Genomic DNA, 14413 nt, shown 5'->3' with positions numbered 1-14413 from the left:
TTGTTGTTGTTGTTGTCAGGGGCTCAGGAGCAGAAGCACAGGGGAGAGAGGAAATGGAGAGCGAAGGGGAGGGGGAGCGTAGGGGAGTATGACAGTGACCCGAGAGATTCCATGAGCTTCTCCAGCGAATCAGAAGATTCCCAGAAGGGGGCGCCGATGGTGAGGGCAAGGGGGGTCCCAGGGGGGACGCACCAGAAGCAGGGGGCCAGCGGGGACTCCCAAGGCAGCAGCGGGGGATCAGGACCAGCTCCCCCACCAGAGCGCAGTGGGGGGGAAGAGTCACATGTGTCAGGGCCAGCCTCTCCTCCAGCAGGGAGAGAAGATGAGTCAGGGCTGACCACGCCCCAATCGGAAAGTGGGGAAACGGAGGGGAGGTCAGTTCCAGCTAGCCTCCCCGACAGCAGTGACAGCAGTGTAACGGTCAAAAGGAAAGTGGGAGGCTCTGCGCGAGCGCCAAGTTCAAATGTACAGGCGCGCGGGACAGCAGGAAACCCGGATCGGGAGCCAGGTCCTAAAGCCCGACGGAGGGAGGGGGAAGAGTCAGGGGACTCAGCGTCAGAGGAGTCTAGGAAGGGAGAGACCCCGACGGGCAGGCGGACCCAGAGGAGAAAAGAACAAAGGAGGAGGTGGAGCAAGGCTAGAATCTTAAACTGGTGTCAGGGGGGAGGAGATTCAGATGGAGCTTCGGCGGTCTAAGGTTAGAGACGTAGCGTTGCGCGCTGCGCCTGTGGAAGTGAAACTGAACTTCAATAAAGACTTTTATACTGAACAACGAAGCAGCGTTGGTCTTCTGTGAGCTGGGACCTCGGGCAGCGCTGACAATTATTATTATTATTATTATTATTCCCGTCTACTGGTTTCTCAGTGCTGGCTGGGGCTAATGGGAGTACAGAACAGCTGGAAGTCTCCATACCAAGGAAGGTTAAATGAAAGCAACACAACTGATTTCAATACAGTTGTCCACAGCCTGCCAGAGCTACCAAGAGTGTGCTGATTTGTCCTCCATGTTCCGCCGTTTCCTGAACAGTTGGCTTCAACTCTGTTATGATGTCTGCCAAATGCGCCAGAGCAAAGGCTCAAAGGAGCAGGCAAGCCGAGGGAAGAAGTTGTCAGGCACCACACCGTGAAGTAAATTAAACTTTTATTCTGCTATACATATATATATATATTTATTTATATTTATATATATATTTATTTGTGAGCTCACAACCGAGCCCAGACATCGGTATACAATGTAGAAAGCGAGAGCCAGACACATCTGAACTCCAAAAAATAATAATAATAATAATAAATGCATATCGTCGGGAATCTCAAGCAGACCACAAAATCTGCTTGTACGTTAGTGCAGTTGGAAACACATGCCCCAGTGGCAAACTACCTCATCTGGAGTCGAACTTGCTCCACTGGAAAAAAAAACAAATTGTTGGACAGCTCCAGTTGAGAAGTACAGAAGGTTTGGTTGATTTGCCCCACCTCAACCAAATAAACTTATTATTAAGTATGGCCAACAGCAAGCACTATTAAGAGTCCATTCACATCATCTCAAAACCTATTGCACTGTATATATAACATCTGGCTTGCGTGTTTGTATACTGCTTCACAGATTGATAGGGTCTGGGGGGAAATAATTAATGTGCCTATGGATTGATTTATTGCCGTTTGCTGGTCCCGTGAGACACACCTGTAGTCCCAAGTGCTCCAGAGAGCTACTAAACTGCAGAAGCAGCGTCTTCAGTTTTTCAGGTCTGGCTTGAGTGCCGGAACTGTATTTCTTCCTAAACTGGCCACACAGTGATAAGGTTGGGGTAAGACCTAAGCCCATAGAGCTTCCCTCTCCACCATCACTCCCACTCAAATTTTCTACCTAGGAGCAATGGGAACAATATGCTGGGCACATCTCCTGCACATGACCCGCTGAAATGCATGGGGCGCTTACTGGGCTGTGTGCAGTGACTGATGCCGGCAAGAGTGGTGCAGGAAGGAAGGAAGGAGATAACATCGTGTAGGGAGAGGCGTTCTTACTGGATTTGACAGGGCATCTTGCCCCTGATGCAGGAAGGGCGGCAAGACCTGGATGAAGGCAAAAAGCTGTTGAGGAGGAGAGAGAACGTGTGTCGAACGGCGCACACATTCACCCCTGTATGTCTTCAGCTAAGTGTTTGACTTAATATTCCTCCACCCCAACCTGTCAAAGGGCTGAAAGAAATCTAAAAAGCAGACAATGCTCCAGTGGCCTGATCCAATTGCCAGAGCAATCTGTAAATACTAGGAAAACCAGGACAGGAAGCAGCAGAGGTTTACCTGGGCTGTGGCGAGACCATGATTGTGTGTAACCCAAATCTACTTCCCAAAAACTATAAAGACAGTTCTCTTCTCTTCCCCGCCCACCCACCCAATTCCACCCGATAACTGATCAGGGATTAGGAATGCAAGTTTTATCTTCATTCCAGATACATAGTTTTCACCTTGTGAAACGTGGCGCCACCTCCGCTGTGTCCCCGCTCACTTGTCGGAACCCTTCCGCGGCCTGCGGAAGGTGGGGGCGTCCTTGTTCAGCGCGCAAATCCTCCGGGAAAACTCTTCGAATTCCCCCAGGACTTGGTCGTCGCACTCCACCGCCACGGCGTGGTCCACCGGGATGTAGTTAAAGGCTTCGAGCTGGTCTCCGGTGCCAAAGCCCGTCGCTTCCATGCCCATGATCTCTTCCGCCTGCTCAACCGTGCAGAGGAGGTCGGCACCAAGGGTGCCGCGGAAGGCACACAGCTGGTCACTGCTGGCCGCGCTGGGCAACGCCGCGCCGTTTATTGCACGAGAGGGTCCCAGGAAAGACTCCTGTCGGTCTCGGGAGGTGTTTGGGCCCCTGTTTTCGCCGTTCAAGCTGTGGCACAGATCCCCTCCCTTTTTGTTTTCTTTTGAGAAGTCAATGGAGGTATCTAAAGAGGAGGATAAAGACCCGGCCTTCTTATTCGGCTCTCCCGCAATGGCAATGGGCTGTGTTAAAGCAGAGTTGTAACTCGGAGGAGGAGTCTTGTACTGAAGTCTCTCACTCTCCGAGTTGGCCCGTTTTCGGAGTCCCTTGTCTGGAGAAGGATGGCTGCTGGTGAGCCCAATATCCAAACCCCCAAACGCAGAACTCTGCCTCTTTGGAACTGGAATGGCGCTGGAAATGTGGTGCCGATCACTATGGGGAGAAATGATAAAGACAGTGAAAGGTTATCTCACCTAAGCACTGCTAAGGTCCGTGGAGTCCGGTTCATCCCTTCCAGATCTGCGATTACAATTTCTTATTTCAGCAATAGGCTTCTATGCCTATTTCTGTGGCTCACTATTTTATTTATATGCCATTGGAGCATCATAGCTTCCTGTTATCCTTGCCACAAAACCATGAAGAAAGGCATGCAGCAAGAAAATAGTGACTTCTCCCTGGCTTTGCAATTCAGTGGAGATCTGAGCCCAAGTTTCTTACATGAAAGCCGCACTCCCTATTCATTGCACCACCGTTTAGTATTGTTTTGTTTTAGTTCATTTATGAGGCTCAAAAGCTATGGCTATGGGGCAGGCAAGAGGGGAAACCTCACTAATCATATGCCAATTTACCAGCAACATGGGCACAAGGCAGGTCACAGTCACTCCCAACTTGGCCAAGTTTTAAACTTTTACAGAAATCCCAAGCTTATTTGAGGTCCTGGTACCCTGAAAGCTTGCGCATTCTGATGTTAACAGACAGTGCCACATGAAAGTCTCAACCTTGGATTCTGCATCCTAAGCCATTCGCTTTTGCTTCTGCATTCTTTGTTTCTGATGAATTCCAGAGCTGGCTCTATGGTACCCGCAACACCCCACTTACTCGGCGGTTACATTCCGAGGCACTGTGCATCTAAGTGAAGTCATGTATATTTGAAACACCACTGAAAATGCCTGCAAACACCTCGCTCTGCCCCCACCCCTTTTTGTGACATTTTAGGATCTCTTCCAGGTTCAGAATGATGCGCAGTCATGCACATATTGAAGGTGAATAAATGAGGGGCTGCCTGTATTGATTTATCTTCTCACTACCATCAAATTGCTTCAAGGGAGAGATCAGAAGTGAGCCCTGGGCTCAGACACTTTCTCCCTTGTAACTCAAGTCTAAGCCAAGAGAGCCTACGTTTGTATCTCCCCAGATCCTGGGAGATGAAACCCTATTCAGAGGAGAATTTTGCTTTCAAATAAATGCTGGAACTTCCGGACAACTTTGACATGCTGTAGCAAGAGCTAGAATCCTTGAAAGGCCAAGACCTATTCCCAACCTCTTTATAAATACAATTTTTTTTTGGGGGGGAGGTGGGGATGGGTTGGCAGAGATAGTGTCTAAAAAGACGTCATAATTTATTTGGGTAACTTCTGAGGAGTTCCACTTTGGGAAGCTAAGTCAACTGGATGTTTAGCTCACTTCATCTCCACTAAAGGGTAAAGGGACCCCTGACCATTAGGTCCAGTCGTGGCCGACTCTGGTGTTGCGGCGCTCATCTCGCTTTATTGGCCGAGGGAGTCGGCATACAGCTTCCGGGTCATGTGGCCAGCATGACTAAGACGCTTCTGGCGAACCAGAGCAGCGCACGGAAACGCCGTTCACCTTCCTGCTGGAGCGGTACCTATTTATCTACTTGCACTTGATGTGCTTTCAAACTGCTAGGTTGGAAGGAGCTGGGACTGAGCAACGGGAGCTCACCCCGTCGCGGGGATTCGAACCACCGACCTTCTGATCGGCAAGCCCAAGAGGCTCAGTGATTTAACCCACAGCACCACCCAGCTTTCTCCAACCTGGTCCCATGCTGGCTGGGGTGGATAAGTTGTAGTGCACAACATCTGGAGGGCAACATCAGAACAAGTAACAATGCCATCCACACTGAACAATTATTTGAGGTGAAGCCACATGCAAACAGAAACCAATTTTAAGAAGAATCGGCACTACAAAATCAGTGCACTTATTTCCGTCTCACTGTTTTTGCCATCATTTTTTAAGGCTTGCCTCCGACTTCCTGGTCAAAAGATCCTTCTTTAAGACAAAACAAAACCCTCGATTAAACCCCCCCCAAACAGATTGCCTTGTTATTTAATATGTTTGCAAAAGGCCTGCAAAAACCTATGTAAGACAGAGTACAATTCACAGTCTCAAATATGTATCTTTCCCTCTGTACAAAATGTTCCCTCTGAGGGACATTACTTGATCGCAGCTGGTTAAAATACTAAATCGTGATTGTCTGGACCCCTGCCAAGATGCACAGCTATATAGCCCAATGGTATGAGAATACTTTAAGGGGGGAGGGCGGGAATGTAACTTAAACATTTGATTCCCGCCCCCCCACCTTTCTTTTTTTGGTTGCGAATATGACCTCATGGCAGTAAGAAATGAAGGTGTTTAAGTTGGTTTACAGCCATCCAAAAAGTTTGACACTTCAGGCAAACCCTTTGGCCAGTATCATGTCAAGTACAGAAAAGCAGGAGGGGAAATAAATCTCGCACCTCTTTAAAGATTATAGCTTAAATAATGCAGAGTAATGACGGGGTCACCGAAAGGTGTCAGGAGGAGATGGCCATTAACGAAATTACAACATAAAGCGGTTCTCCTTTAGAAGATGAGGGGAAAGCTAAAATGCCATGGTCTGGCCCCAGGACCAGTGCAGCAACCGGAGTAGAGGATATGGTCAGGCAATGTGAGGCTCCATGCTGAAGAAGACTGCGCAGGGTGCAGGTCAGTCTGCATGGTGTTCTCGCTATTTCTCTTCCCCCATGCTGAAAGCAAAGAATCACAGAATCCAGCCCACTGCACTTATGGGATTCTTGTGAAGTACCCACACCACAAAATTATGAGTATGGCACACAGGAAGAGAGGTTATACATTCTTTTTCGAAGAAAGAAAGCCGAGTGCATTTTGGAACAATCCTTTGTCAGGGGGCGTGTTCCGAATAGCAATTCTCCCCGAGTGCCTAAATCACCATCGCTGTTACTTTCTGCATGCCCAAACACAAGAAGCCTTGAAGTGACTTAAAGGTAAAGGGACTCCTGACCATTAGGTCCAGTCGTGGCTGACTCTGGAGTTGCGGCGCTCATCTCGCTTTACTGGCTGAGGGAGCCGGCGTACAGCTTCCGGGTCATGTGGCCAGCATGACTAAGCTGCTTCTGGAGAACCAGAGCAGCGCACGGAAACGCTGTTTACCTTCCCGCCAGAGCGGTACCTATTTATGTACTTGCACTGATTTGCTTTTGAACTGCTAGGTTTGCAGGAGCAGGGACCGAGCAACGGGAGCTCACCCCGTCGCGGGGATTTGAACCGCCAACCTTCTGATCGGCAAGCCCTAGGCTCTGTGGTTTAACCCGCGTCCCTCTTGAAGCGACTTACAACCATGCAAACATGTGGCATGTTGATCACTGAAGACCAAATGCGCAGGAAAGATGGAACGGAACCTCAAAGGTGTTCATCCAACAAGAATAAGGCAGCCTCATCTTGCTCACACAGACTATAACCATACTGCAGTTATGACAATGGTGGGGCCTGGCGGGTTTCACTGGGGAGAGATCCCTACAAATGTGAAGACAGCACTGAAAAGAGGCCTGGTTTCTCACTGCCACTCTCCAGGCCTCCCTCAGAGGAGGTACCATATTAACTTCAAAAATGCATTGGTCCTAAAACAGGCCTTCCTTCCAGCACCTGGAGTTTCCTCCTCTTCTCACGCCATGCCAGTGGTGCTTTCCTGGTTTTGTGGTCCTCGCCACCACTGGAACACAACCTGCGGTCACACTTAGCATCTGAAGTGCGCAGAGGCAAAGATATGAAATGTGGATCAGGCAGGAGCAGAAACCACAGTTGCACCTGCCATGAACAGGCAGAAAAAAAGGGGGCAAATGGGGTAAATGGGATTGGGGAGCTAACTGCAACAAAAAAACTCCCATCTTAAAGTTCCCCCTTTAGAGCTGGAAAAGGCTTTGGGTGGGTGGCTCAATCCTACAAGGGACTGACTTGCAAGAGCATCCATCCGTCATAAATACACAAGAAGCGAGCCTTAAACCTCATCTGCTTTCATCCTCAAACCAAATCTGTATCTGTTCGTTTATTTTAGAAGAAGCAATTATTACACACACACACACACATCCAGGAGGAAGACTTAAGTGGGGTCCAGGAGCATTCAGCGCATTCCTTTCCCTGCCTGCCTGCGTATTTCATGAGCAAATTGTGTAAACACAGAATACACATGGATGTCCAGGATGACAATACGGAGAAGAGAAAGTTCAAAGTAATAAATTGCTTCTTTGAGAGGCAAAAAATTAAAAAATGAACCAGTAAATCACTTTGTATGTTACACCATTGTAGCTGAAAGCAAATTCTGCCAGAGGAAAGTGTGAAGCGAATGCAAGGATGCTCAAATGTATGAATGGGAAGGGGTACTTATGCGAGGCAGCCTCGGGGCTGAACAGTGGAATCTGCCAAATTCCGAGCAGAAATCTCTAATCTGAAAAGGGTATCGCCCTTCACTTAACAAACGTCTCTAAATATTAAATCCAGGCACTACATATACAAGATGAAATGGCAGCCACCGAGCTGGAAGGCTTTGAAAGAGGTTTGGTCACATTCACAGAGAACAAGGCTATGAAATGGCTGTTAGTATTATCTCCAGCATCAGAGGAGCATGCTTCTGGAAACCAGTTGCTGGAGAGCATGGATGAGGAGGAGGCTGCTGCATTCAGGTCCTGCTCATGGGCATCTCCTTTGGTCTTCCGAAAGCATCTTGCATCTGCCAACCATCACGCCAGCAACTGCTGATGGACCTCCCTTCCATGAATTTGTCTAATCCCTTTTAAAATGAACTAGGCTAGCAGCCATTGTATCTTGTGGCAGTAACTCTGTACATTATCTACATGCTCTACGGGGAACTGGCTTCCGGGACCAGGCCAGTTGGCCGACCAACTCTGCGCTACAAAGTTGTCTGCAAATGCGTCCTGAAGGCCGAGTCACTCTGTGCCTAAACTCACAACAAGAGCAGCAGTAGCAGCAGTGTCTTGTAGCAACTTAAAGACCAAGGTATTTATTTGCAGCATTAGCTTTCGTGGGCCAGGGTGCTTTCTCGCAAATTCTTTTTTTGGAGGTGGGGATAAGGTGGGAATGCATATGCCTAACACCTGTCCATCTCACCCCACTTGTCACAAAAGACACTGGATTAAAGGCAAACACAGAAGAATTATCAAACGGAAGGAATCCCACGGAAGTGCTGTAAACAAGAAAACTCACGCAGAGGGGCTTAACCCTCCCCAATCTCATTCTGACAGAAGCGAAGGGGCATCTGGCAACGCTTTGTCAGCCATATGGATCAAGAGACTCTTGCCGTCCATAGTGTGGCCTACCTGCCGCACATACATTTATACATATATGCTGTCATAAATTTTAATAGCTGGGGCCCTGTGGAGATCAACTTAACCATCTGTGCACAGTCATTTGCATGCAAACATTCCGCACATGCACATGTGAATCGAGCTCTGGCACTCAAGCGTGCTTGCGCCCAACTTCCCTAGCTGGAAATACGGCCCCCCTAATCTTCCCCTTGAGGGAGGATCTATGAAAAGCCTCATTACCGTTTATACTGTAAGGAAGTACCAAGAGGAACCGTTCAGAATCATCGGACCTATCTGAGCCTTGGAGGTGAGAAAGAAATGAGCCATAGACATGCGCCGAGGGGGAACGCGATAGTCCCGGAGAGGCAGGGCTAATATCCACACATGTTTTGAAATATTAGCCAGGCAAAGAATGTGTTTTGTCTTGATAATGAGAACATGCCACTCTAAGGAGCCACCCAGGGACAAGGGTCTACCTCAAGTTGGAAACCAGAATTCCACAGCGGGGAAAGTCAAATCCTGCATATTTTCCACCGGCAAATTAAGCTATGCAAATGACATACACCGCATGGTGTTGCTTGATCTATTTGCTAGGTGGCTGGAATGCTTCATCCAGCCTCGGTGGCAGGGCTAATAATAATGCTAGACAGCATAATATTAACCTAGGCTTGGACTTATCACGCCATCACATCTGGGGCTGAAATGTACCAAAAATATGATCAATAGAAACTTGGGGTGGGGGGAGGCTTTGAAGAGATATGGAATAGCGGGGGGAGATGCAGCCATCTCACATCTGGAAGCCCCCACAATCTCTTGACCCCTCCCCAAGTTCCAGAGGCGTTAGAAAATCTGTCTTAGCTATTTAAAAGCTATAGCTACTGCCTCACACAACCTTGCCGACAAAGGTCCGTCTAGTTAAAGCTATGGTTTTCCCAGTAGTGATGTATGGAAGTGAGAGCTGGACCATCAAGAAGGCTGATCGCCGAAGAATGGATGCTTTTGAATTCTGGTGCTGGAGGAGACTCTTGAGAGTCCCATGGACTGCAAGAAGATCAAACCTCTCCATTCTGAAGGAAATCAGCCCTGAGTGCTCACTGGAAGGACAGATCCTGAAGCTGAGGCTCCAGTACTTTGGCCACCTCATGAGAAGAGGATCATGTTAGGATATTTCCGTTCCACCTTAAAAGGGAGCAGGATGTTTGTGTCACAGCCTGCGTATTTCCTGTTTCACAGGATGTTTCTATTGTGTCTTTGCTTTCGGTTCTCTCGGTGCCTGAACACACAAGCAGGCAGTCATGTTTTTCGGTGATCGACTACATGGGCTTGGCAGAAATGACGAGCAGAATCCGAAACCAGGGAAGAGAAGCAGCGGAAGAAGAATGGAAAAAGTTTAAGGACTATTTAAAGAAATATTACAAAATTAATGAAAGTTAGAATGATGTTGGATTGGAAAGTAAATGGTTACTATTAGCAATGGTTAAGACAAGGAGAATAAGGAAGATTAGCTTAAATTTAAAGTAAAATAAGGGAAGATTTGCTGAGTAATTGATTAGAATTTGGAATACAGAAAAGGGAGGCACGAGGAAGTCGAGGAAGAAAGGTTTAAGAAATTAGGATATGAAATGGTACTTGTTTTCTTTTTTCTTTTTTTCTTTTTTTTTCTTTTATTTTTGTTATTGTTTGTTTATGTATTTGTTGTTGTCATGTATTACGTATTGTTTGTGTGATTATAAAAACTGTTTAATAAAAAATATTTTAAAAAAAAAGCAGGCAGTCATGTTTTTCTTTGTTCTGACCAACGCTGAATAAACTTGTAAATATGCTCTCCTGCTGTGCATCTGTCGCTGTGTGAATTCTGCTGATAGAGTGTGCACCAGCCCAAGAATTTGGCAAGCTATTTCTGAGGCTTCGTGTCGCTAATTGCTGATACTGCGTGTCTACGGGAGATCGATGGATCGTCCGGCAGCCGGCTTGGGGGCTATGATGGACTTTGTCTCCCTGGCAGTATCCCAACAAGATCGTGAAGCTGAGGCTCCAGTACTTTGGCCACCTCGTGAGAAGAGAAGACTCCCTGGAAAAGACCCTGATGTTGGGAAAGATGGAGGGCACAAGGAGAAGGGGACGACAGAGGATGAGATGGTGGGACAGGGTTCTCAAAGCTACCAGCATGAGTTTGACCAAACTGCGGGAGGCAGTGGAAGACAGGAGTGCCTGGCTGAATATGTAGCTTCATATTCAGTTGCAGATGAATTAAGAGATTCTTTAGCACAATATTCTAATTCTCCTGCAAGAGATCAGCTCCTATTTTTATAAAGCACATCCAACCCAGATGTTTTCGAGGCTCCCAGTCCCCGAGTCACGTGACAAAAGGTTTGTGGTGGGACACGCTGCAAACCAAAAAGTCATGAGAAAGAGCTCTAAGTGCAACTTCCTAGGTATATAGTATGTTGTACAAACTTTTAATAATTTACCCCACCTTCCCATTACTGCAACAGACAGAACTTACCATCTGACCATGAGGCCGTGCTCCAGGAAGTTCTTCAGGTTAGGAAGTGTCTGCCTTAGATCTGTAGTTCCCAGCCCATGTTGGTATCTAAGCTATGGAGAGAGAAACAGGTGAATTAGCACATGGTTCTTCTGAAGACCTGAGTAAACCTTGACGGGCTTAAGATGGGACAGCTGCCTTGCAAGCTGTATTCCAAGATCTGCATGTCAGAGAAGCCACTTGCTGTTTGAAGGATGCAATTCCAAATACACATAGAAGAGAGTGCCACTGAACACCATGACTCCTTGTTTCTGAGGGAATATGGAGAGATTTACACTGCAAATCTGTAATCAAGAACCCCAAGGTCCACCAACCGGCACCAGTTGCAAAATAGCAGCCTAGACAGGCAGGTGTACACTAAGAATGAAAAGGCTTGATGCTTAGCCAGGAAATAGTAATCACTACAAGCTCCCAAGATCACAAGTCCTTTCACATAAAAACTCACTCAACATTCTTGTCCAGTAAAGTGGTGGTGCGTGGGGTGGGGTGGGGTGGAAGAAGAGGAGGAGAAACGTTTACCAAGCAATCTACCAGAAGATCCTTATCTACCTTCTCCCCACCCTTGCCTTGGGGCACATGTTGCACATCACACTTCTGAGGTGCTTGTGTACCATCACAAATACAGTGGTACCTCGGGTTAAGTACGTAATTCATTCCGGAGGTCCGTTTTTAATCTGAAACTGTTCTTAACCTGAAGCACCACTTTAGCTAATGGGGCCTCCTGCTGCCGCCGGAGCACGATTTCTGTTCCCATCCTGAAGCAAAGTTCTTAACCTGAGGTACTATTTCTGGGTTAGCGGAGTCTGTAACCCGAGGGTACCACTGTACCTAAAACATGTAAATGATAGGGACGTTCCCCTGGCGCCTTCATATACAGCTTGAGGCGCCAGGCAAAAATGTTCCTTTTTAACCAGGACTTGGGTTGATTTGATTGACATCCTATGCCCTTTTAAAATGTGGGGGGTTGTTGTTATTGGGTTGTTGTTTTTATTTTGCATTTATGTATTTTGTAGTTTTATATTTTGATTTTATTCTGGGAACCGCCCTGAGACCTCCGGGTATAGGGTGGTATATAAATTAAATGAGTAATAACGGTCAGAACAAGAATGTGCATCTTGGGCGCTCAGGTGAACTAGCATCAATGAGAAGAAGAATCTGAACTGCGAACTGCAGCAGTGCAAATGAAACAAAGCTCAAAGGCATTTGTTCACAGGTCTTTCCTTGGCCCACTACTCAGAAGTTGATGCTCCAGGGAGTTTAGATTAAGGAAGATTTAGTACGGTTTAAACAACTGTGCCTGTGGAGTGATTGCCTTTCAGCATGACTAATCGAGGGGCTGCCGTTCGCTTATGCTTCACAGACACTGCTTGATTCTCCCAAGCCACTCCTGCCCATCTGAATCTGCAGGAATCTCTTGTCATAATTGCAAGCTGGAGCTCAGAAACAGTCATGGACAGAAAGACTATGGAAGCTGGAAGATGGGGCTTTGCTTGTAAGCAGAAAGAGAGAAAGGACCACCAGGTGCAAAAGGAGGAGAGTGCCTGCAACTTTGGGGTAGTGGATGTTGTCCCCATCTTCAAAAAAGGAGGGGGAGACCCACGTAAACTACTGACCAGTGAGCTTGACATTAATACCAGGGAAGGTCCTAGAACAGATAATTTAACCATCAGTCTGTGAGCACTTAGAAAAGAATGGGTTTCTCAAAAACAAGTCATGTTAGACGAACCTTATTTCTTTTTTTTCTTTTGATGGGAGTAATAAACTTGGTGGGTCAGGGGAATGCTGTGGACATAGTGTATCTTGATTTCAGTAAGGTTTTTGACAAAGGCCCCCGTGATATTCTTGCAAGGAAGCTGGTGACATGTGTGCTGGATGAAGTAACTGTTAGGTGGATTTGTAGCTGGTTGACTGACCAAACCCAAAGAGTACTCGTTAATGGTTCCTCGTCATCCTGGGGAAAAGTGACAGGGTTCTGTCCTGGGCCCGCTGTTGTTCGATGTCTTCATAAACAACTTGGATGAAGGAATTGAGGGGATGCTCATTAAATTTGCAAGTGACACCAAACTGGGGGGGTTAGCTAATGCTGCTTCCCTGTGACAACCCTTTAGATATTTGAAGATGGTCTATCATATCTCCTCTTAGTCTCTTTTCCAGGCTAAACATCCCAAGCACCTTCAACCATTCCTCATAAGGCTTGGTTTCCAGACCCTGGATCATCTTGGTTGCCCTCATCTGCACACATTCCAGCTTATCAATAACTTTCTTAAATTGTGGTGCCTAGAACAGGACACAGAACTCCAGGTGAGATCTGTCCAAGGCAGAATAGAGTGGGACTATACCTTCCCTTGATCTGGACACTATACTTCTGTTGATGCAGTCTAGAGTAGCATTAGCTTTTTTTGCTGATGACTCAGCTTGTGGTCTACTAAGACGCCTAGATCCTTTTTGAGCTATCCCCTATCATATATATATATGCATCTGGTTCTTCCTGCCCTAAGTGTAGAACCTTGCATTTGTCCCTATTGAAATTCATTTTGTTAGCTCGGGCCCAGTTCTGCAATCTGTTAAGGTCATCTTGAATCCCGATTCATTATATATTTGAATTACTTTTAAAAGCCCATCCTCAACTAATGGTTTGTAGCATATAAATAACTGGATTACGGGACTTGAGAAAGGCATGCATCAGTTCCAAATATAGGCAGGCTGGGAGGCTACGCAACGGGAAAGAGGCTATTCTCCATATAAACGTAACAACTGTGCACTACTTTTGCTTAATCATTTTAATTTTGGAGTTGTCAAGGGAATTCAACAGCACCGTCCAAAAGAAGCCTTCAAGTCAGATAAAAGCTTTCTTGGCTCCATGTAGGAGATCATTTTAGCTTTCTCTTAGGTATCACAGTGGAATTGCTGACTCTACTCAAGATTTAAGTTCTTCCTTTTAAGTGCAATACTTTACCAGAGGTGGGGCGGAATCAGCACATCTTTCTCAATGGGAACAGTAAAAGCGGTTTTAACATGCAGTCAACGCACTTCAAGCAGCTGAGAAGATGCAGCTACGAAAGCATTTATGATGCCAAAAGGGTCCCCATTGTGATGGGCAGTTATGGGCTGGCCAATGGATGGAATGGCTCAAAGCCAAGTCCAATGCATAGCAGATTCCTCCATTAATAGAGCCTTCCGAAGGCACAATCCCATAGATTATATTAGAGCAGAGGCAGGATAGGAGGCTAGGGCGGCTAAAGGTTTTCTTGGGCCACCAAAAAAGGAATGCAAAAAATAAAAAATCCATTGTTGGGATATTGAAGGAAGCTGAAGAAATTGTGCAGGCTTCAGAGTTCTGGGAGGATGGCAAAGCTGTAAGTTATAATAAAAGTCCTGGAAAAGGAAGGATACCACCTTGTTCACATTAGCCCCTTTCATGAAAAAATCCACCATAGGAGAATGCAGATTATCACACATAGTTGCCACACATCCTTAAGAACCTAAGAAGAGGCTTGCAGG

At 46.7% G+C, this 14413-nt stretch overlaps 1 protein-coding gene across 3 annotated transcripts in view; it reads right to left on the bottom strand.

Annotated features, from left to right (window-relative positions):
* UVRAG (UV radiation resistance associated) overlaps positions 1-14413 on the bottom strand; it is a 134081-nt gene that overhangs the window by 48778 nt on the left and 70890 nt on the right. For 2 of the 3 annotated variants that reach the window (XM_053385420.1, XM_053385419.1), the window contains exon 14: positions 10874-10965. In XM_053385420.1, coding sequence (XP_053241395.1) covers positions 10874-10965 — 92 coding nt within the window. Of the gene's footprint in view, positions 1-1124; positions 3182-10873; positions 10966-14413 lie in introns of those variants that run through there. The other variant, XM_053385417.1, reaches the window with a different exon arrangement.

This window comes from Podarcis raffonei, chromosome 4, assembly GCF_027172205.1.
Source record: "Podarcis raffonei isolate rPodRaf1 chromosome 4, rPodRaf1.pri, whole genome shotgun sequence".
NCBI lineage: Eukaryota > Metazoa > Chordata > Lepidosauria > Squamata > Lacertidae > Podarcis > Podarcis raffonei.
The sequence above is the reverse complement of the archived record's forward strand: the minus strand, read 5'-3'. Positions and strand labels throughout refer to the sequence as shown.